We start from the raw sequence: 23,245 nt of genomic DNA, 5'->3' as shown, positions 1-23,245 counted from the left end.
AATTGCAATCATGTGACTTTAGGGATGCCGTGATGGCCACAACTTTGAGAACTGGTTATGAGTCTCCTTTTTCAATGGCATCATATCTTGGATCAGTCTCTGAATAAGTAGTCAACGGACCACTTGTATATAGTCTGTACTATATTTATCTAAAAGTACAAATGTTCACGACCTCAATTGCCAATACAGGTTTTGAACCCCATTGAATTCCCACTGGCTACCTTTGTGCAGCAAGTCCCAAAGAGGGTAAATCTGGTCATGTAATGCCTCCTAATGGTGACCAGTGTAACTGAAAGCACAATATATACATTGTATAAAAATAGAACATTTTCCTTTTTCCTTAAAGTGGAGGGGATGGAAATCGTGTAAAACCTTATACAAGCATGAAATAATGTAACATCACATCTCTCTTTGCTCTAAAAGCTTAATAGAAAGTGAACTGTATATACCATTTTGATTAATTTCAGATAGTTGGGAAGCTCTAAAATATGTTGGTCAATTGGGAATATTTCTACTTTCAGAGCAGCATCTCTCTTCTAATGTGGATATCAAGTAAGATAAGGAACCTGCTTAACTTCCAAAGGAGGACAATGTCCCCATTGTAAAGGTGTGAAAAGAGCTTATTGAGAGTAACAGAATTAAGAGCAGTGGAGATAAGGCATATGATGGATGCTATTAGAAAAAAAAAGCTGCTTAGGCTGGAACCACAGCAGTGTAGTGTTTAATGGTAAGAGCTATTAGTATGTTCAACGCTACAGTATAGAAAAGTAGTATCTCTTCTTTCTGATGTAAGGAAAGTGACAATTTTTGCATCCATGATACACAAAATACAATGTCAGAAGTATGGAAAAATTAGGTCATTTCCACCCCTTTATATTTTATTTAAAAGTTATTGCACATGTACCACTACTTATAGTCTTACCAACGGTAAAGGTTACACAACAGCAATAAAAACTGTCTAATTACATTTATCAATAAAAAGACATGACCATGCCTTTCTAAGCAAATATATAAAGTCATAACCAGTATTTTTTTTTTTTTGCTGACCCTCTTGACCAGGTTTCCAAGATTAGCAAATTCCACTTCAACTCCCAGAATTCCACGGCCAACATAACCATTGCTGAGAATTCTGGGAGTTGAAGATTGAGACTCACCTTCGATTTGCTAAGGTTAGGAAGCAATGTTTTTGACTGTTCGTAATATATTCATTCAGAATTTGCATAGAGAATTTCATGAACTATGACTGTGGCTGATACACATTCTCATACTACCTAAAAGATAAGTGATTTTGGTCCATATATGTATTCATTACACCCATATTATAAAAATAAGTGTTAGGTTTCTGTAGAAAAAGTAGTAGTGTTGCATTTTTCCCAACTGCACAGTACAAGCCATACAATATTTAAATTTTAATACTGTTACAGGTATTACACATCAGTATTTATAATACCAATCTGGAGTCAGCAGGCTGAAAAAATAAGTACCTCAAGCAAACATGAGATTCTGCTGCAGCCAGTTTTTCATAATATTGTTGTATGAAAGTTAAAATAAACATTTTTTTAGTTACAAGTATATGCATTATAAAATATTAGCAAGATGGTGGCTTAAATATATACACTGTACATTGCCATTACAAAGTCTTAATAGCAGTAATATATAAATTGGTTTTATTTACACAAAAATAATCTTGAGGAAAGCATCTTTACAATTGAAATAAATAAGGATTCAGTAATTCATTTAAAATATTTTTGCTCAGAATGGATCTGAACAGACTAAATGATGAAACGAAGCTGCAAATAATCCAGATGAAAGTCAGTTGCATTCTGATAGAAGTGCAATTTTACTTTTAGTTTTCCTGGAGTTAAAAGTACAAACATGCAAGATAGATAAAGCTACCCTACACTGTGGAGCAAAGACCAAAAGCATAAACAATAAACTTGAAAATATACAAGAGTATTCACAAAAGATACAAGGTATTTTACAATTTTTAATATATAATATTTGGTGATGTCAAAATATGTGATACCTGCATAATTTATAGAATAGAATTTAGCTTAATCAGGCCATCATTTCCTTTAGGCAATTAAACTACACAGAATGCATCAAAATTTCATCCCAGCAAGCTTCATTGTCAACTTGTTCAAGTTTTGGTTCAAAAATTGAGTTGGGGATGGTGCAGATGGGTAAATCTTAGAATTGCCTCCAAGATTAAATTTTCTTTCATTTAAAAAAAAATCAATAAAGATCATATACACTGATACATAGTAGGTATTCTGCATGATTAAGTAAAAATAGAGAAAGACTTTACAAGAACTTCAAATAAATCTTGGAATACAGGTGAATATTGCTGCTTTTCACACAATCAGATAAACAAAAGAACTGAGGAAATTACTGGGAAAGCATTCCCAAATTCAAGGAAATTCTCTACTCATGTAAAAAAAAGTATTCATTAAAAACAGAAACAAAGCAAAACTAAATGTATGTTTTGAAGAAAAAAAAAATGATTACTGTACTTTCTTCCAAAAGCAGTATTCTTCAATGCCATCATTATGAAGCTTTACTAAAACAGTTATTATGTTTGATGCTGTCAGGAGACAGTACAGTCATAATTGCCTTCCTGAAGGGGATGGTCTTCCTTTTCCAATCCAATCATGTCCTCATCAGGTCGAATTGAAGTATTAGGACCAATGTCACTTTGAGGACTAGCATTGTGGTTAGTTGAAATCCGGTTCTCCTCTGCCCTTGGACTGGCTTGTTCAGCCACTCTTGACAGATTTGTAGGCTGAAAGGCTTCCTGTTGCACCTGTTCCTCCGATATCTCACTCAGCTTCTGCAGTTGTGGCTTGATAATGGTTAAAAATGGCTTATAGCCAGGACTAAACCATATAAGATAAGAAAATAAAAAAATAGTTTAAACATTTTTAAGACTGCAAATTCAGTAATTATCCTTTTTTGATTATTAACTTGGTGTAGTAAGCCAATCCAACAAGTGGATGCCCTTTGTACAATGAAAATATATATGATGCTCTAATTTTCACTAAAATTGAGCTTGGTTTCTTGTGAATCATATGAATATACTTTTTTTTAATGCCAACCTGCAAGCAATTTTTCAATGCTTTTATCTAGTGGAGATGGTGCTTGTTTTTCTTCCCATCTAATCTACAGTCCTGGAGCTTCCTAGCGTTTTCAAATTAAGCCAAACTTTGGTATTGCAACCTACTACTTTACTATGAGAAATATGCTAATTCAAGATACTGTGCATATCATTGGATACATACTTCTCTGTTCATATTATACATCTTCAAATGTTGAAGTAAGAACTCTTGTCAAGTGTATTAATAGGAACAGTCAGTCAGTTACAAAATAATTCCACAGATAAATTATATCAGGTATTATATGTAGTATTTCAACATATAGAATACTGTCTTCAAAGAGATTAAGCATTAAAATTATGTTTTGCTATCTGTTAAATTTTGAATAAGTTGAATATTATTTCTTTGTTTACTGCTGTTTCTTAGAAAAGCAGCTTAAATCTTATGTATAGTGAAAGGAGGTTCATGCAACTCACCAGTCTGTAGAAGCCCATCTTTCTACTGCCTGCAGTCCCGTCTTAATGTTCTGCAACATTTCCCCATCAACCTCTGAAGACTGCGCCAGACTAAACACTTGATTGATGATTGAAGATTCTCGAAGGATGAGGCCTATGATCATGCACCAGTCCAGGCATCCTGCTTCCATGAAAATATGAAGCAAATACCTACAAAAAGACCCACAGGCACTGTCTAAGGCACAGAAACATGGTATATTATCCTTGGTCCCCATCCACTAAGAACAACTCAAAGGAATCCCAATGACAATACAAACTCCCATCACATTTACCGCAGCTGAACTTGTGATTTGTGCGGCCCTTTGCTGGCTAGCTCCAAAGAGATATGTTCCAATTCAGACTGCGTCAGACTCAAGGCAGAATAATTTTCATCCACCATGGTCCAGTCTCCATCCACAATAGAGCTTGTTTCTGTCAGATCCGTGGCAGAGCCAATGCTTCCCTCGTCACCTGTCAAATACAGTAAACCAAATATAGATGTTTCAATGTCTCTGTGACTTATTTAAAATGTGCAAAAAACCCTGCATCTCATCAGTATAGTGTACTTGGCTGTTTAATATTTTTTTATGGATAAATACATATGGATGCTGGTGGAATGTGAAAAGTATGAAACCTGCATGTATTTTTGTATGTAGATGATGCCATATTATCAAGTACCACATCTGCAGTGAACACTAGTATATGTGATGCATGAAAGTCTATCTAAAAAATAATAATGTATCAAAACAAGATAATTGTGTTTCTCTGGGAAAACTGAAAACAAGTTATACATAAGAAACCAAAATAGCAGCAATAAGTGACTTTACTAAAGAAGGGGAAATGGGGAAACAAAATGTAAAATATGTAAACGTTCAACAACTATTTGAAGTTACAATGGTGTTGAATGAGACAACTGTTTCTTGTATTTGTGGCTATTGTAGCATCTCTCGGCCAGAGGATCAAGATTCAGACACTTGACAATTGGCTTGAAATTACAATGGCTGTGTGTCCCTTAGTCAGATCATCACCATGTATGACTTTCACAGCCGGCTTCCAACAAAAATCAAGGGAGAAGCCGGCAGGAGGTCACAAATGGCAATCATGTGACGTCACACTCAAGACTACACAGGATTTGCTTAATAATTGCAACTACAACTGCCACATTAAGTCAGTACAGTCATACAACATTGTATTTTGGTTTGGTTGATTTAGGTTTATTAGATTTATATGCCACCCTTCTCCCAAAGACTCAGGGCGACGTACAACATTAAAAGAAACACATAATACAAAAGTTAAAAAAATAAATAAATAGAATATCCAACTCTGTGGGATCGCACTGGACGGTGGGAGGCTATCGGTGGCAGTAGGTGGTCTCGCAGGTACCCTGGGCCTAAGCCATGGAGCGCTTTAAAGGTCATAATTAGTGCCTTGAATCGCACCCAGAAGACAACTGGCAACCAGTGCAGGACGCCTAAAAGGGGTGTAACATGGGAGCACCTAGGTGCCCCCATGATAACCCGCGCAGCTGCATTCTGGACCAGCTGAAGCCTCTGGGTGCTCTTCAAAGGCAGCCCCATGTAGAGACTGTTACAGTAGTCCAGGTGAGAAAGGATGAGGGCATGAGTGACTGTGCACAGAGCATCCCGATCCAGGAAGGGGCGCAACTGACGTACCAGGCGAACCTGGTAAAAGGCCCCCCTGGTCACGGCCGTCAGGTATTCTTCTAAACTAAGCCGCATATCCAGGAGGACGCCCAGATTGCGGGCCCTCTCTGAGGGGGCTAAAATTTCTCCCCCTATCATCAAAGATGGAACAAGATGCACAAATCGGGATGACGGAAACCACAGCCATTAAGTCTTGGAGGGATTGAGCTTGAGCCTGTTCCTCCCCATCCAGATCCGCACAGCCTCCAGGCATCGGGACATCACGTCGAGGGCATCGTTTGGGTGGTTTGGGGTAGAGATGAAAAGTTGGGTATCATCAGCATATTGATACCGTACCCCCAAACCATTTAACTGTTACAGTCATCTCACCCAGTGGTTTCATATATATGTTGAACAGGAGGGGTGAGAGAACCGACCCCTGGGGCACCCCACAAGTGATGCGCCTCGGGGTCTATCCCTGCCCTCCAGGCAACACAAACTGCAACCGATCCGACAGGTAGGAGGAGAACCACCGTAAAACGGTGCCCCCCACTCCCAACCCCCTGAGTTGTCGCAGTAGGATACCATAGTCGATGGGATCTTAAGCCGCTGAGAGGTCTAATAAGACCAGGACAAAGGAGCAGCCCCTGTCCCGGGCCCGCCAGAGATCATAGACCAACGCGACCAATGCCGTCTCTGTGCTGTATCCGGGCCTGAAACCCGACTGAAATGGATCCAGGTAGACAGCTTCATCCAGGGACTGGGGAAGCTGATGTGCTACCACACTCTCAACAACCTTCGCTACAAAGTGAAGGTTGAAGACCAGATGATAGTTGGCTAAAGAAGCTGGGTCCAGGGAAGGCTTCTTAAGGAGGGGCCTCACCACCGCCTCCTTCAAGGCGGTGGGAAAGAACCGCTCTCTCAATGAAGCGTTGGTAATCACCTGGAGCCAGCCTCGTGTCACCTCCTGGGAAGCCGAGACTAACCAAGAGGGACACTCAGCACTGAGTCTCCCCATAATCCTGTCCATGCCCTCGGGGGTCACAGGATCAAACTCATCCCAGATGGTCTCCACAAGATTCATCCCCATCGACTCACCCGAATCTACCCAGTCAGAGTCCAAGCCTGTCCGGATCTGTGCTATTTTATCCTGCAGATACTGAACAAATTTTTCAGTCCTACCTGCAAGGAGTCTTTCCCAGCTCCTTGGTTAAGTAAGGAGCGGATCACCCTAAACAGGGCGGCTGGGCAGTTATCTGCGGATGCGATAAGAGCGGGAAAATGTTGCCGTTTTGCCGCTTTTATCACCACTAAGTAGGATTTAATATGAATTCTTACTAGTGTTCAATCAGATTCGGACCGGCTGGCCCTCCAACCACTCTCTAGGCATCTTTTCCGGTGTTTCATCTCATGGAGCTCCTCGGTAAACCAGGGAGCTACCCAGGATCCACACCGGGTCAGAGGCCACCAAAGCACAACACGCTCCAAAGCCCCCGTAGCCGCCCTATCCCAGGCTTCCACTAGGGCTGCGGTCAAGTTGTGAGCAAGGGATTCAGGAAAAGTCCCAAGCTCCATCAGGAACCTTTCAGGGTCCATCAGGTGCCTGGGGCGGAACCATCTAGTCGGTTCCGCCTCGCTGCGGTGAGGGGTAGCAGTATGGAAGTCAAGACTGATGAGGAAATGATCCAACCATGACAAGGGTTGGATAGAAATATCCCCTAAATCTAGATCATTCATCCACTGCCCAGAGACAAAAATCAGGTCGAGCATGTGTCCCCCATTATGGGTGGGGTCTTGAATTAACTGAGTTAGGTCGATAGCCGTCATGGAAGCCATGAACTCCCAAGCTGACTCGGATGTCTCGCCAATGGAAGGCAGATTGAAATCCCCCAGGATCATAAGCCTGGGGAAATCAACCACCAATCCAGGTAACACATTTAGCAGCTCCGGCAGGGCCGATGAAACGTAGCAGGGAGACAGGTACATAACAAAATGGCCCACCTGAACTCCAAGGCCCCATTTCACAAAAAGGGACTCACACCCGCCTATCTGAGGCACAGTGACCTCCTGAGGTCTGAGACTTTCCCTAATAACCACCGCCACCTCCCCACCCCTGCCCTGGGCTCTCGGCTGGTGAAACGCCCGGAAGCCTGGTGGGCATAATTCACTAAGGGGAACACCCCCCTCATGGCCCAACCAGGTCTCCGTAATGCACGCCAGGTCTGCTCTACCCTCTTGTATGAGGTCATAAATGAGGGGAGCCTTATGTACCACAGACCTGGCATTAAGCGACACCAGCCGGAGACCAGGGTCCTGTAATCCCGAGGACCCAGGGGTGTGAGAAGGGTGATGAGGGTTGGAACGCGCGATTGCTCTTAAACAGCGGACCCGCGTCCTCCGAACATAATTTGGCCTTCGGCCCCCATCATATCTGCCTCTCCCACAAACAGTAGAGATGGTGAACCCCCAAATGTAAAGGCTTAATGTCTCCCCCGGAATCCCAACCCTTCCCAGCACTCCCGACCCGCACCCATTAGTTAGCTCTGGCCTGTGCCCTGGCAGACTCCCCCCCCCACCAAGCCTGTCTGAGCCATCCGTATCAACCTCCCGCCCCCCCCCCCTAAAATTTGATTTAAAAACTCCTGTAAAAAAACCCTAAGAAATCTCTTCTTCGCATGCCACCTCTCGGGATCCCAAGATCCGTCATTAAGGAAGCGTCTTAAGGAAGCCATCCCCGGGAAAGGGGGAGTTCCCGAAGGGAATAAAGTTCTGTCACAGAATAGCATAGAGGAGTGTGTGGCATCAACCAAACGGGATGACATTTTATGACCACTTTGTGTATATTTTATGATCGCTTAGTGGTGGTGTTGTCCATTCCAAGTACTCCTGTTAAGGAGAGAATGAATGTGAATCTAATAGCAAAGCAAATGTACAAAGAGTAAACTTGTTGAGAGTAAGAGGACTTTCAGAAGGTTGTGCTTAATGATATCCTTAAGAATGGGAAGTTAAGAAGTTTAGTGATAGCTTATAAGGACAGACACTGAATGATGTTGATTTGAACAAGTGAGTTTGTTCTAGTGGTTAGGGCACTAGGCTAGTGAGTTCTAGTCCCTCCTTAGGCATGAAAGCCAGCTGGGTGACTGGGCCAATCACTCACTCTTAGTTTAGCCAACCTCAGAGGCTTGTTGTGGGGAAAATAGGAAAAGGAAGGAATATTTAGATATGTTCACCACCTTGAATTGTTTATAAAAATAATAACGGTGGGATACAAATAATTTTTTTTCCAATTTAATATTTATTATTCTTTTTCTGCACATTGTGAACACTGCTTATTCCAAAAGAGACTAGCATGGTCACTATACATATAGGTATGCTATCTTGTGATGAAGTTCTAGATTGCTGCTGCCAATAGAATTCCTATTTTGAATTCATTCTAAATATGAATTCATAAATATATTATTGGTTTGTTTTTCCTCTGCTATTTAATCCTTTACCTTCTGCATTATTCCCAAGAAAGATAAAGAAGCAAATGGCAGTTGTAATATATGAAAAATATATTTTTATTTTCAGACAAAATACCCAGAATCACCTAAAAGAAAGCCAAATATCAGAATAAAGAACTCACCCACTTTACTTAACAAAGGTGAGAGGAATGCCTCCTGCATTTGAGGGCCATGGGAAGATGCTGTATCCATCTCTCTTTGGGAGGAGCTGATGGCACCAAACCAGCTGTGACTCCTTGGTATACCCGGGATGCCAGAGTCTATTTCCATGTTTAAAAAGCTGTCCGCAGACTGTGATTTTAAGAGTTGTTCGCCTATTACTAGAAATGAGAGCATGTGAACGAGCTGTTGTTCCAGCCTTAAACATGTTATTTAAGATTTCAAGCTTTTCATTTCAAGGACTTGTAACTAACTCCTACTATTTAGGATGCCTACAACAAGCTTCAGTATAGATTAATAAAGCCACATATAGTGGAAACCTGCACACAATCAAACCAAATTGATTTATTTTATTTCCTATGAACTCATCAAGCAGATAGTATCAATTCCAACAATAACTTGCTTCCAACAATTACTTGCTGTATGTTTTTATTCTTTGTTTAAATACAGTTTAATTTCAAAGACTGAATTAAACATGTTTAATCTTAATGTGCTAAAGTGTAACATCACTTGAATTCAAAGTGCCTGCTACATTTGCCTCTATGGTAGCACCAACAATGGATTTGGTACAAATATGAAAATAATAATCTGATCTGAAAACCCAAAATGAAAGCACTGTAAGACTCCATTTACTCTAAAGCTACATTTAGATTCTGGTAAATTAAATAAAAGGGAGGATAAGATACCTGTTCTACATTTTCCATTCTTCAAAGGTGAATTTATAGAGCACACTGGAATAATGGGAAATGGCCAAAGAAAATCATTGTGTAATGTCTTCAAGGCAGACACAAAATCCTCCACACGGGCAGCTCTGTTGCGCTCTTTACACAACCAGCCGATCAACTCAAAGCCCAGCTGTGCAGCAAAACAACCAAGGTCCTTAAGCCTGATTTCTTCCAGAAGACGGCGAGCATGTCTCCACAGCATCATGTCAATGTACATGTTCTCAGCACAATCATTTTCCTTACTCAACCTACAAAGGTGGGAAAATAAGAAAGTTAACACCAAAGACTAACTTCTACTATGGATTTGGCCTAATTTTCTAGGAATCAAAAGTTGGAGTACTGTAAAATTTCATCCTCAAATAGAATCAGTAAGGTAGTAATAATCTCTATAATTTATGTAGGGGCTTGATGCAAAGAAATATATAGCAAGAGACATATATTATCTTCTACTTGGTTACCTTTTGCCAGATGGGCCAGATGGCATGCTCAGGGTTTTCTGCAAATTCGATTTGCCAGCTGGAAGTGTCTCTCCAGATTGAGACAAACTAATACTGCGATTTCTGAAGAACTCAAAGCCACCACTTGAAGTAGGTTCCTACATGGAAGGAAAGGAGGATAAGAATAGACCAGTTGGAGACTTGTTTAGAGTTGGACAGTATCTAAACTGATTAAATTTAAAAAAGCAAAGAGTAGACTGGCTGAAAACCAGAAAAGCTGAGAGTAGGTTTTATGATGAAAGAAATATTTCTAATGAATTTCACAATGATGAGTTATTCAAGTAATCCTCCATCAAAAAGATGCTCCCTGAAAAAAATTCCATTTACTTATAATGACTTCAATTTTATTATTATTATTTGCTTTCTTGCTATATTATGACATTAAGGTGGCTACTGCGTCAGATAGGCTTAATGCTACATTTGGTTATTTTTCAAAAAAGGATCAAAAACCCTTAGCTTAAGAGAAGAAAGCCTCTGTCCAGACACCTTGCCATCTGCTACCAAAACAGCATAGGCCTAGCTTGGACATCTTGCAGATTGCAGACATCAAAGAACGACTATAAGCAAATAGTGGTTCTGCTGAGACTGAGAATGTTATGCTATAGTTCTGAAAATATGACTCTTTTTTCCTATTCCCTTTGATCAAAATGTGACATTATACACAAGCAAATCCAGGCTTTGCTTAAGATGTCAAATATGGGTTGCAAGTTCTAGTTACTCTTAACCATCAAATAATTATGTTCACATACAGTCATTCATTAATAAAAAGGACTATGGTTTAGTGTATGATTAAAATCCATTTATTGAGGAAAATATCTGATAGGATAACTGGATAGTTAGCAAGTTCCACACATGACTTGAACACCCTCCCCTCCAAAAATTTACACCTGGGTTAGTGTCAAAGACATTTATGATAGAGCAATTGTGTGCCTTTCAAACCTGAGTTGTTGGTGTAGCAGGAGGGGTCTCTGATTCGCCAGAGCCAATGGCTTTCAGAAATCTGATCATGTGCCGACAAAGATCCCACTTTCCTTTCTCCAAAGCTGTATTGAATAGCAGAGTTGCATGCTGCCTACTAACGGCTGGAACTTCCATATTCTGGAACCAATATAAAACACTTTTTACACAGAAGCCACTGATTCAATAAGCAAACAGAAAAGGCTGCAGATAAAAGCATGGATCAAACTTCACACCTTTGATTTCATTGTCCAATAATCATGGCCCATGATTTTACTGTCCATGACTATGATAGGACTGCTAACTGGGAATGGCCTAGAGACACCTATTATATCAATCAGGTCCTCTATACTTACACAGATGACTGCATAGTAGACAATTTCATTCCCAAAGATAATTAGCATCCTTCTCTAATTTTTTATTTCCGTCCTTAGTTAATAAATATATACTTGTAAGAGACAAAGCTCTATCAAAATAATGTGTCCTTTGGGTCGTGTGCTTAATACACCATATCACTTGTCTGAATAAAACGAGTGAATATAATTACCTGCAGAATAATAAGATAAGATGCGGCTGTGTCCAAATCCTGGGCCATTAAACACTCTTCAAACAAGTCTTTTGGATTTCCAACAGCAGCAAAGAGATAATTCCACAGGGCATATTCTGTTTTTCTAGCACAATGAACAACAGTCTGTAGGAAGAGGGGGAACTCTGTAATAAATTTAGCCACGGTGGGAAGAAGAGGATCGGGAATGGGATCCCGCGAGGTAGCTTCTTCTTCCAGCACTTCATGGAGCATCAGTTCTAGCACATGAGGAAAATATGGTAATGCGGCACAAGAGTGAGCCAAAAGCAAGGCTTGTTCGCCTAGGTTCCTCACCAAAAGCTGGCGTAAAATGTGATGGAGGTAGATCTGAGATGTTCTCTCAACAATACAGAAGGGGAAGAGGACCTCTAAATGTTCAACAGCACTGCTGTGAGTGTATAAACAGTCATAAAGCACAGTGTCATTGACAGCACCAAGAACCAAGGCATCTTCAAACAAAACAGCCAAGGGGTAGATGTTAATGTGGAAAGGCAGCATGATCCGTCTTGAAAGAAAGGAATGTGGTTTGCGATGGTCCCTGGGAAACAAAGGAAGCCAGACCTTCATACCTGATCCCCCGCAGCTGAGCCACAGAGCCTCCAATAAGTGCCGTTTCTGTTTGTTAGAGCGGCATGTCGTCCAAACATTTTCTACAGACTGGGCAAGTACAACAGGAGCACAGAATGGCAGCTGAGAACATAGGAATAATACTAATTAGGCTATTTTCTTTTCTCCCTTTACACAAGTTGTTCAAATTTTACATGGCAACAAACATTAATTCTGCTGACATCACATTCTTCCTCAATATAAGCATATTCATGTTAGTTTACTAAATTAATGTAACTCGCCCTAATCTCCTCCATCATTTTCTTCATATTATCCTGTTACTACAAAGTATTTTCCCCATAGTTTTAAATAATCAGCAATACAGCTTGTTATCTATTTTTCTTCACTCTTTATTAACATAAACGGGTTACCGAAGTACAGAAATGAAGGAAAGGTTCCTTAAAAACAATCTAAAGTTACAGTACTGCTTATATTTGTTACTGATATTAATTCCCTTATTTTTGCCTTCCGTCCCTGCTATATTTATTAAGATATTGCTACAGTTCATACTGTTAGTTGTGTTAGTTTGAAAACAACCTTGTACATTAATCACTATCCTACAATTTTGGGTAAGTAAGCACTATTTGAAAATAATAATTGAAATAATTGAAACTAATTCTAATTTGCTTCTAAAGAAAAGACTGTTACAAAAAAACAATGTTACAAGAATTTAGAAAAGTTAGTCATTTATTAACCGCTTATTTTAATTGTAAGATCAACAAAGTATTACACGTTCAGATTAATTCACAATGCGCATTCCTTTCATTGAGATTTTTCCATAAGTTAACTCACAAGTTTCCTTTGGTTGGGACTACTCTCCTTTTCTCGTATCTGAGGACCTGATCGATCTCTTTGTACCATGATTAACTGTCCAGCTAAATTTAACATAATGCTCTCTGCTTCACAGGCCTTAAAGAAAAACAAACATTTATTATTCCTTTTCAATTTTGCTGAATCTGTTTTTCTGAAAGTTCAAACACATCAGGATCAGCACTGGGTTTAGAAAAGCATACTATTCAATATCATTCAATCCATGCTGGTCATAAACGAAAAGCTGATGACCCAACTGCCTTCTCCGAAAAGTAAAGCTGATTATCATTCAGCAGACTGATAACATTATATCCCCTATCTCTCCCCGTAGTTTATTTTTGATGTTGAACATCATAGAGCCAGACTGAATCCTCAAAAGTTTTACAAGTAAACTCTCATTCAAAACAACAGCAATTTCATCATCTTAAAAAAAACAAAAACATTTACACAAAGCTGTAAAGCAGCAATAAATCCAAATCATTCCTTCATAAAAATATTCACATTAGGAAAATCAATATTAGTTCAAACACATGCATTTTTATCTTGCCTTTAACCTAAAACACCATGATTTATCAACCATGTCCTCTCATATATCTTGCTCCAACAATTGGGGAGATTTAATGAGGGATGGTGTTGTCATATATACTGTTTTCAAGTGGAAAATCTGCTTTCACTGGCTTTAAAATAATTTTTAAAATACCCTGTAGATACCTGCTGTGGCATTTTCAAGCTGATACCTGTCTCTGTTCTTACTGATGTTAAAGTAACGGACACAACAAGGAAGGGGTGAGGAATATAACGTGACATAGAAACCTCTTGAAGAACCTGAATACTTGTGGTGGGATTAGGGCTGAAAGACAAAGAAATGTCCAGTGGTCAGTATCCTACTAGCCCCAAATAAACATGTGTGAGGTACTCTAACATCTTTGTCTATCACTATGATAATAATTTTCAGATAATACAACAATCCTGATGAGACAAAGATATTGTAAATATGTAACCAAATAAAGCAAACAGCATTGAAAAGTAAGTCAGATTACAATAGGCTATACTGTATATTTAATTATTAACTATATATTCCTTTGGCAATTTTTAATACTACTGGTTAAGGAAAATATTTTTCATTTTTATGGCTACCTTTGTTGAGTTATCTAACATAAAGTACCTGCTGAGCTAAACATGACTTAATGCCTGTAATACTGAACTCTGTCTGGGTTAATATTTACAAGGGGGCCACATCAGAATGAACAAGAGCAAAAAGGACACCACTCAAATCTAATTCAAGAGATTTTCACCAAAGGCTTCCTTCTCCCTCACCCATACTTTAAAACAAAAGTAAAGTAAAATGAATTATGCAATAACATATTTCAAGTATACTCACCCATCAGATTTTCTTTTAATACTATAAAGGCAAATAGAACAGTCTGCTCTGAACAAAATTATGATGTCCCGAAAGACACTGAGCAATAAAGTTTCTGCCTGCACTTTGGTGATATGAGCAAATGTATTGTCCAGATTGGCTGTTCGTAAATATACTCTTAGCTGAAAGAATAATGAAAACTTTTGATCACAAACTTATAAGGAGAATTTAAACTAATTTTCAAACCTTGTCCTTTCCTCATTATAATAAGGCTGGCTCATCTACACCCTTACTACTGATTGAAGATTTTTCATAGAATGGATTTTTCATCTCTGTTGTGATGCTAAATACTCTTCATTCACTATCCTTTTCCTCCTTGAGATGAGGAAGAAAGAACACTCTATATGTATCAGATGTTACTCTTACATTAAAAACAAAATGCAAAAGTAATGTTGGGCAGACATTTGAACAATTAATCCTACAGTATGAAACAATAAAACTATTATGGAAGTAAATCTTTAAACATTTTAGAGGGAGAATCCAATTTCTAAACTATCACACTCATAAGAAAAATGAGACTAACATCCTGTTATTTAGCTGCAATTAAAAAAATCTTATTTACAAAAATCAGAATTTTGAGGAATATTAATTTTAATCCTAACACTTTCTGAGAACAGAAAGAAAAATGAAAATAACAGTTATTGTTATTTGTAATTGTTATTGCTATGCAGGCAATAAAGTTTCTAATATAACTAATATTACAGGCAGATTTCTATTTAATGTTGCCATAAAAGTGCATCAACGGGAGAATTTCAGTCTTTTATATTCAAGGTCTGCCTTACCTCTTCCTGGCGATCACTTAAGTTGTAGCATGCAATGACAATGAAGTCATTCCACCATGCTAAGCCTCCAGTAACAGTCATATTTTGTTCCTAAAAGTAAATGGAAAGCTAGAATTATTCAACTTTTTAAAAATCCGAACAGCTTATCCATCAAGACTAATATAATCAAGGCTAATACAATTACATAATAAAAAGATGTTAGTAAAATTCTAATAACGTTTATGGATAAACATTCTTCCTTGGCCCAGAGTATTCTAGAAGTCAATCCTAAATATTATATTTACACTATTTATAAGAACTGCAGGTTATTGGCTTTGACATCACTATATAATCATTAGGGGTTGATATTGAGAAGATAGTACAAACATGCTATCCCACTAGAAAAAAATTGAGCCAGAAATGCCATTTTGAATTTGAAAGAGCTGTGTCAAGCTCGAGATGACTGAAATGTTTTGATGTTGTTCTGAACTTGCTGGAATTTTTTTATGGTTTTGGTAAAGTCTGAATGGCATTGGAAAAGGCCCATTTGCTATTGAAAACATCTGTTTAGTGCTCAAAACAAGTTATTTTCACATTTTAAATATTGTGCATACCCCCTTGCGATTGAAAGCAATGCTATTGTCTTAAATCTCCAGGAAGTATTTCCTTGAAGTGGATTTTTCATGCTCAGAAAAATCTGAGCATGAAAGTAGAAGATATTTTATAGAATATAGAATAAGAGAGTTGGAAGGGACCTTGGAGGTTTTCTAGTCCAACCCCTTGCTTAGGCAGGAAACCTTACACCACTTCAGACAAATGGTTATCCAATCTCTTCTTAAAAACTTCCAGTGTTAGAGCATTCACAACTTCTGGAGGCAAGTTGTTCCACTGATTAATTGTTCTAACTGTCAGGTAATTTCTCTTTAGTCCCAAATTGCTTCTCTCCTTGATTAGTTTCCACCCATTGCTTCTTGTTCTACCCTCAATTACTTTGGAGAATAGGTTGACTCCATCTTCTTTGTGGCAACCCCTGAGATATCGGAACACTGTTATCATGTCACCACTAGTCCTTCTTTTCATAATACTAGATATACCCAATAATTCCAGCAACTTTTTAATATATCTTTTAGCCTCCAGCCCCCTAATAATCTTTATTGCTCTTCTCTGCATTATAAAGTGGTATTAATACTTCATGTGATCTTGATTCTATCCCTGTTTATGCAGTCTAGAACTATGTTGACTATTTTTTGTTTACCTTCCTGATTCCCTCAGTTTATTTTATTTATTACATTATTTAGAACTCACATTTCAAAATAACAAACCTCCCAAGCAGCTAATACAATGTAAAAAACATAAAACTTCCAGGATCCTTCCTACAGAGCTACTTGTAGCTGCCTTTGGCAGAAGAAAGAATCCAGTTAAGCTGCTTTGGGAATAAAGATACCCATGGCCTGCCTTCTCCTCCTCACCCTTATTATAATCCATCTCCTCCATTCACAAAATTGATAAACAATGGAAACAATGTGGCCTCCCTCTTATCCAAAATGAATTCTGCCAGAATAGCTATTAGCCAACAATTCTATTTTTAGCAAAATTATAAGAAATTCTTTAATTACAATATTACTGGAATGACCTGTTTTTACAAGATTCTTTCCTCCTTTCTCCTAAAATACAAAATGTCATATCCATCACTGAACACTGAGACAAGAAACTATTTCTATGAGCCTTAAGGTAAATGTCTATTATTTAATATATACATATCTTACATGCATTATATTACATTACATACATTACACACAACAGATTAGCAAGCAGACTATAAACCTCAATGACGTTCTATAAATTGGTAATAACATCTTTAGAAAAGAAACTCACTAATTCATTTATAATCAGTCACTTACCTGGGTAATGTTGCCAAACAGTTTCCATTTTTTGGAAAGCAGAGAGTAATGTGCAAAGCCAAATTTGCCAACTACAGCTACATTCTGCCCCATCTTATCAATGGCTGAAAACTGTTTATGAAGAAAACAAATGCAACGTCAGATCCTTATTAACAGAAGAATTATACTATTTGTCCCATTTCATTAATAATTATTTCTAAGACAAGCTGTCCCATCCAATTCATTTCTATAAAAAGTGAAATTTCTATCTCAATACAATCAAAATTGTAAAGTATTCACGTTTTAAAGGAACTTACCCTTATGGGCCAGTTGATCTCTAAATATATATTGTGAATCTTTAAAAGAAGAAAAAAAGCATTATGAAAATTTATTACAATTACCACATTCCATCAAAGCCAATAGATAAAATATTACATGATTATACCAGCAAATATTTATTCCCATTTTCAGAAGATCTCTGGGTATCTCTATAGTAGATATTCAGCGTTCTTTATCTGCATGTACATTTTATATATTTATTGACATATGTATATTTCTTGGCATGTATGTCTGGTCTATCAGGAACATAAGTAAAAAAATTCAGTTAGGAAGTTTTAACAGTAAATATGTTTTGATCCTAATAGACAATAGATATTATAGAACTAAGGATAGGTTTCTTATATGAGAAAGTTAAAGTAGTTTAAGGTGTATCCTTGGGAAGTCACTAGTTTTTAATCTGGTCTTCTTTCACAGCAGAAGCCGACAAGCATTCAAAATATAAGATGTGAAAAGGGAAGCAGTCAAGTGCCAAGGGAGGAAGTTACCTGTACAACGTGCCAATGCCTGTGCCCTAATAAAGTGCTTAAACCCTGAGAATCTAAGCTCTCATATGAAAATTGGCCTCTTTCTCGGACAGGCTTATGTTCAGCATGTGCCGAGGAACTTCTAGGATTCTGAGCTTGCACAACATCTCCACAGTTCAAGTATAAGCGATCTTCTCCCTGAAGGAGGACCTGCTCCTGGCTGCTCTGTGAATAAACAAAGAAACCAATACTTCAGACAGTGAACAGTAGTAACATAAATAAAGTTTAAATAAAATAAGAAAACCAAATAAAATTGGGAAAAGATTATATAAGAGTGGTGGCATGTTCATGTTTCAAAGAAACTTTGCACAGCAGCATTATTATATACTGTTTTATTTATATTTTATTTAAAAAAACAATTTTAATATAATTCAATTTAGGCAATGTTTTGACCTAAAATATAACAGAAGTAACTACACTTCTATTATAGCACTACAAATCATCAAAATTTAATACTTACTATACAAGGATTAACTGCGAGTGCACTTTTGATGAACTGAAATTGCAAAATACCAAAATGTTGCCCTTTGCTTTTGCTCTCGGTCATTGAATTCCCAGAGTTATTTGCATCGATTACCCACAGATGATAACCTTCGGATCCCCAACTCTAAGAAGAAAAATAAAAAATAAAGTATATATCATTTAAAACAACTAAAAGATTGTAATAGAAAAATACTGTCTAGAATTTTACTACTCAAAGAATGCCTAATATCAAATTGTTACCAATAGGTTTGATGAAAAGCACTAGTCTCCTTCTTTATATCCCTTTCCCACCATTTAGATATTTTCACAATTCTGTATACCTTTTATAGCCATGTGTGCTAAGAGAAACCACAGACAAAATCCCTATCCAAACATCAGCCTTGTTCTGTGAAATATTAGTAGTATTTGCTGAGAACTGGTATCCAAGACATATTCCAGTTCCTATGAACTGAATGATTTTGTTATTCTGACAGAAGGAACAACATACTGTGATTTTCTAAGATCTGTCCCTGGCAGAGAATATTATTTGCTTATGAACCTGAATATTTTTCTTTGTGTAAATTAAGTAAATTAAATTTAAAAAGTAACTTGGAAATATCTGGATTGGAATATTAATGCAGAAAGAGGCTTAAGTAGAGTGGATAAGTCCAGGTTAATTTATTGGTAAAGTATTAGAATAAAATTTAATTGTATGTACCTATATGAGAGAGAAAAAGACTAGTAAAATAATAATAAATGATGCTCACCATAGAGCTGATCTTTAGAGGGTCCTTTTTAGTACCATCAGTTCGATGACTAAAATGAATAGCATACACAAAATATTACATTGGTTTTCAATTCACTACATACATACTAATAAGGGGGCAGCAAATAAAACGTTGAATAGCAGATACATATTTTGGTTAAATTTCCTAATATGAAGCACAAGTTACTTACATAAAATCACCTCCTAGAGTACAAATAAGCTGGGCTCCAAATACGCTCCATAAAGACAGGCCTCCACATTCCCAGGTCACCATAACAACACAATTATCTGGAGACCATCTGATGAGTTTAACAGCTCCTGTTTTGTTCCAAATATCTATTGAAATATAAAAATTGTTGGCAGATTTAAAAAACTGTTTGTAATATTTTCAACTATTTTAAAGATGGGCAGTAGTTGAATAGTGGTTAATATTTTGAAATCCTACTTTTCTTCTGGAAATTCAAAATGGTACACAAGGGATTCAATTAAATTCCACCATTGCTATTCTTTTGGGATGAGAAAGAGAGACTTAGCTACAAGGTGAAGGGAAGACTGTAGTATATTGGTAAGGTGACCAGATTTTCAGATTGGTAAAGAGGGACACCATTGACGGGGTGGTGGTGCTTGATTAAAAATTTTATATTTTGTCAAAAGGTCACCCCAGGACACTGAAACCAGCATAAATACGAATCTGTTGCCAAACAAAATTTTGATCACGTGACCATGAGGATGCTGCAACGGTCGCTAAGTGTGAAAAATGGTCATCAGTCACTTTTTTCAATGCCATTGTAACTTTGGTCACTAAATGTTTTAACCCTCCTCGAGACACCTCACTTCTTCCTTCATTCCTCTTGCTTATCTACCTTCACCTTATCCATCTTCTGCTCTTTCCCTCTCTTCCTTCCTTTCTCCTTACATCTTCTCTTCTTTCCTCACTCACTCCCTTCCTCATTTTCTCTTCCTTCCTCCTTCCATTCTTTCAGCTTCATTTCTTTTGCCTATCTACCTTCTCTGTCTTTCTGCTCTTTCCCTGTATTCCCTTCCTCCCTTCTTTCCTTTCTAGTTCCATCTTTTCTTCTTTCCTCTCTCCCTCCCTTTTTCTTTCTTCCTTCCTTCCTCCTTCCTCTTGCCTATCAACTTCATCCTCTTTGTCTTTCTGCTCTTTCCCTCTCTACCCCTTTTCTTCCTACCTCCTTCCCTCTTTTCTCCCTCCCTTCTTCTTTTTCTTCCTTTCTTCTTCCATCTTCCTCCTTCCATTCTTTCTCCTTCCATCCATCTTTTCTCCTTCCATCATCTCCCCCCCTCCCTTCTTCTTTTCCTTCCCCCACCCTCCTTCCTTCCTCTCCTTCCCACTCCTTGCAACTGCAATCAGAACCGCAGACAGGGAAGAAGAAGAGGAGGAAGCGGCGAAATCGTAGTGATCGAAGGGTTTGATGGCTGGCACAATGAAGGTCTTCTTCATCTCCTTGACCTCCGCAGCATCCCCCATTTTCCTCCCCTCCCCCACCCGCGGAACCTCTTCCCCTTCCCTCCCTCCCCATCCCCCTACAAGGGATCTACATGGCTCTCCAGCCGGAGGGAGCTGCGCGGGGGGGAAACGGGCATCTGTCAAAACCCCGAATCCCGTCTCGGCCTTGGTGTGGCTGCGGCAGAAGCAGCGAGTGCGGGGGCGACGCTTCACCGGGAGCGACCTCTCTTAACCCGCTGCATAGGGATGTGGGGAAAGAGCTCGGGCGCCCGCTTTTCTCTCCCCCCTTCTTTCCTTCTCTCTCCTCGGGCACTTTGTCTCGGTGCCCCAATGCCGGGTGTGGAATAGCGCGAAATAAGGCCACTTCGGAAGGTTTCTCCGACGGATCGTCTTCCCTGCGCCGCCCTCACTCTGGGAAAGGAGCAGCGCTCCGGCGAGCCCCGAGAGATTCCCCCGTTCTCTCTCGCTCTCCCGGCCCTTCCAAGCCGAGGTGGCGGGGGCGGGAAGAGGAGTCCGAGGGGGAGGGAGGGAGGAAGGGGAGGGAGGGAGGAAGGGGAGGCGGCGGCGGCTGGGCGATGGCCAGCAGCGCTCCAGACCCGGCGAGGCTGCCTGACCAGCCTGGCGCGCCACTGCAGGGAAGAGATGCGGCGGGGCTGGGTGTGGCGCGCACTGCTCTTTCCCTCCGTGCCCGGGTCCTCTCCGTTCCCAAGCAGCCCCGGCTGGGCGATGGCCAGCAGCGGCCAAAGCGGGTGGAGGGAGAGCGAGTGCAGGTTTTGGCGAGGCGGCCGTGGGAAGGACCGAGGGAGGAGGAGAGGACGGGGCTGCTTGAGTTTACAGAACACGGGGGCGACTGACACTAGTTTGAGCGGCCGCAGCCGGCACAAATTACCGTCAGTCGCTCTGTGCTCATCAAAACAAGTCTGGGGAGGTCCTTTGTGGGCAGCCATTTCTAGCCGCTTGCGCCCGGCGCTGCGGCTGAAATAAACCCCCAAAGCCCCTGCCGCCACCGGAATATCTGCTGCCTCCTCCTCCTCCAACAGCAGTGCTTTTGAGGAGCAATGAAGCCGCGGGAGCCAATAGGAAGGTGGCGGAGGAGGCGGGAGCAGGAAAAAAAACCCTCATGTCTTCTCAAAAGCATGGCAGAGGATGAGGCGGCGGCAGGGGTAAATGCGGTGCCCTTGTGGCGGCTCCTCCACCCCCCCTGCCCTTCCCCCACCTGCAGCCCCCCCCCGGACTGGGGGTGGGTGGGTGTCTCCCGTGGGAGCCCGGCTCGTTTCTCGCGCACAGGAGTTGTCGGCGGGTGCGGAAGTGCTTTGTTTGCAGGCAAAGATACATGGCGGGCATGCGGTGCGAGCGAGCACCAAAATAAAGCAGGTTTTTTGAGAACGGCCTGGGACATGGGAAAAATTATGAAAAGGCGTGCCTGTCCCGCCAGATGTGGGACGTCTGGTCACCTTATACATTGGCTCTATGGGATAGGTAATATTCCTCAAAATATTAATTCTAACAGGGTGCAATTTAATTTTATTAAACTCTGCAGAGTTTTATCCTCATTAGATACATAGAAGTAATGCACAAAAACAGAGTAAGAAGTCATCAGGATAAATAGAAAATGCATATCTACATTCCGCCCTCTCTCTTTCCTCTGTATAAATTATTCTTGCTTAAAGATATGAAAATTTTTTACCAGAGCTCTTAGCAAAGTTGTCATAGATCTCTGGAACCCTGCCACAATTCCTTCCAAGCTAGTAAAAAATATTGGAACAGCGTAAGTGAAACTTATAACTGTTTCCAAGCAGTTTCTCTATTTCTCTAACAAGTCTGTAGTTAGAGCACAATATCCGGAAATGCAAAGCAAGATTTATAACTTTCTAAACTGTGTGTTAGATGTATAAATGTTGGTGTAAAGGGAATCTTTTCTCCTGGTAACCAACCACTTGATTTCTCTGAGGCTAAGCAAACAATGCATTCATGTTGGGTAACTAGTAGAATGACCTGGGTTGCAAAACCATTATAACTACTAGATTAAAAAAAAGAAAAAGAACTAGGGCAAACATAGCTCTTTCACAACTTCTAGAATTTTTTTGGTTCACATCTGCTAGTTCTGTTACTGTTAACAAACAGCTGTTAACTACTCCTTAAAAGAAAGAAATAACTGTCTCTACAGAGATGGTACAGCCATGAGCATAACATGGCCAGCCTGACTGTGTTTTATGAAGACTAATAATATTTTAATATTTTGTCAGACATATATTGCCTGCTACAGAACTGCACAGGATATACATAATTGAATGTGCATAGACCCAGATGATTGGAGGGGTAGCTCAGCCTTTTGTACAGCCACTGTATGCCAAATTGTTTACTTGTTATAAATGAATCAAGGAGGAATATCACCAAAAAGATGATAAAAAATCCAACCTGAACATTGATATAATTGGGCTTACCAGGATATTGCTTGGGTGTTAGTTCCAGTTTGTGAGATAGCTGCATGGCCCCTGTGGAATGATCTATTGTATATACTTGCACAGAGCCACTAGAAAAGAAAAAAAACAC

At 39.5% G+C, this 23,245-nt stretch overlaps 1 protein-coding gene across 1 annotated transcript in view; it reads right to left on the bottom strand.

Moving 5' to 3' along the window:
* Nucleotides 1–1,396: 1,396 nt before the first annotated feature.
* RIC1 (RIC1 partner of RAB6A GEF complex) overlaps nt 1,397–23,245 on the bottom strand; it is a 56,032-nt gene continuing 34,183 nt past the window's right edge. Inside the window, exons 8-26 of the mRNA XM_087716041.1 lie at nt 23,137–23,225; nt 19,416–19,560; nt 19,226–19,274; nt 18,457–18,603; nt 17,958–18,161; nt 17,451–17,489; nt 17,155–17,265; nt 15,275–15,364; nt 14,454–14,614; nt 13,784–13,922; nt 13,055–13,171; nt 11,618–12,346; nt 11,053–11,211; nt 10,075–10,211; nt 9,578–9,864; nt 8,855–9,052; nt 3,880–4,057; nt 3,569–3,757; nt 1,397–2,876 (exon numbers count right to left, since the gene is read on the bottom strand). Of these exons, the coding sequence (XP_087572167.1) occupies nt 2,588–2,876; nt 3,569–3,757; nt 3,880–4,057; nt 8,855–9,052; nt 9,578–9,864; nt 10,075–10,211; nt 11,053–11,211; nt 11,618–12,346; nt 13,055–13,171; nt 13,784–13,922; nt 14,454–14,614; nt 15,275–15,364; nt 17,155–17,265; nt 17,451–17,489; nt 17,958–18,161; nt 18,457–18,603; nt 19,226–19,274; nt 19,416–19,560; nt 23,137–23,225 (3,457 nt within the window). The 3' untranslated portion in view covers nt 1,397–2,587. The remainder of the gene's footprint in view (nt 2,877–3,568; nt 3,758–3,879; nt 4,058–8,854; nt 9,053–9,577; nt 9,865–10,074; nt 10,212–11,052; nt 11,212–11,617; nt 12,347–13,054; nt 13,172–13,783; nt 13,923–14,453; nt 14,615–15,274; nt 15,365–17,154; nt 17,266–17,450; nt 17,490–17,957; nt 18,162–18,456; nt 18,604–19,225; nt 19,275–19,415; nt 19,561–23,136; nt 23,226–23,245) is intronic.

Source organism: Thamnophis sirtalis, unplaced genomic scaffold, assembly GCF_051295495.1.
Source record: "Thamnophis sirtalis isolate CommonGarterSnake01/CBP01778 unplaced genomic scaffold, rThaSir2_p1.2 scaffold_5, whole genome shotgun sequence".
Taxonomy (NCBI): Eukaryota; Metazoa; Chordata; class Lepidosauria; order Squamata; family Natricidae; genus Thamnophis; species Thamnophis sirtalis.
This window is presented reverse-complemented; position numbering and strand designations above follow the sequence as displayed.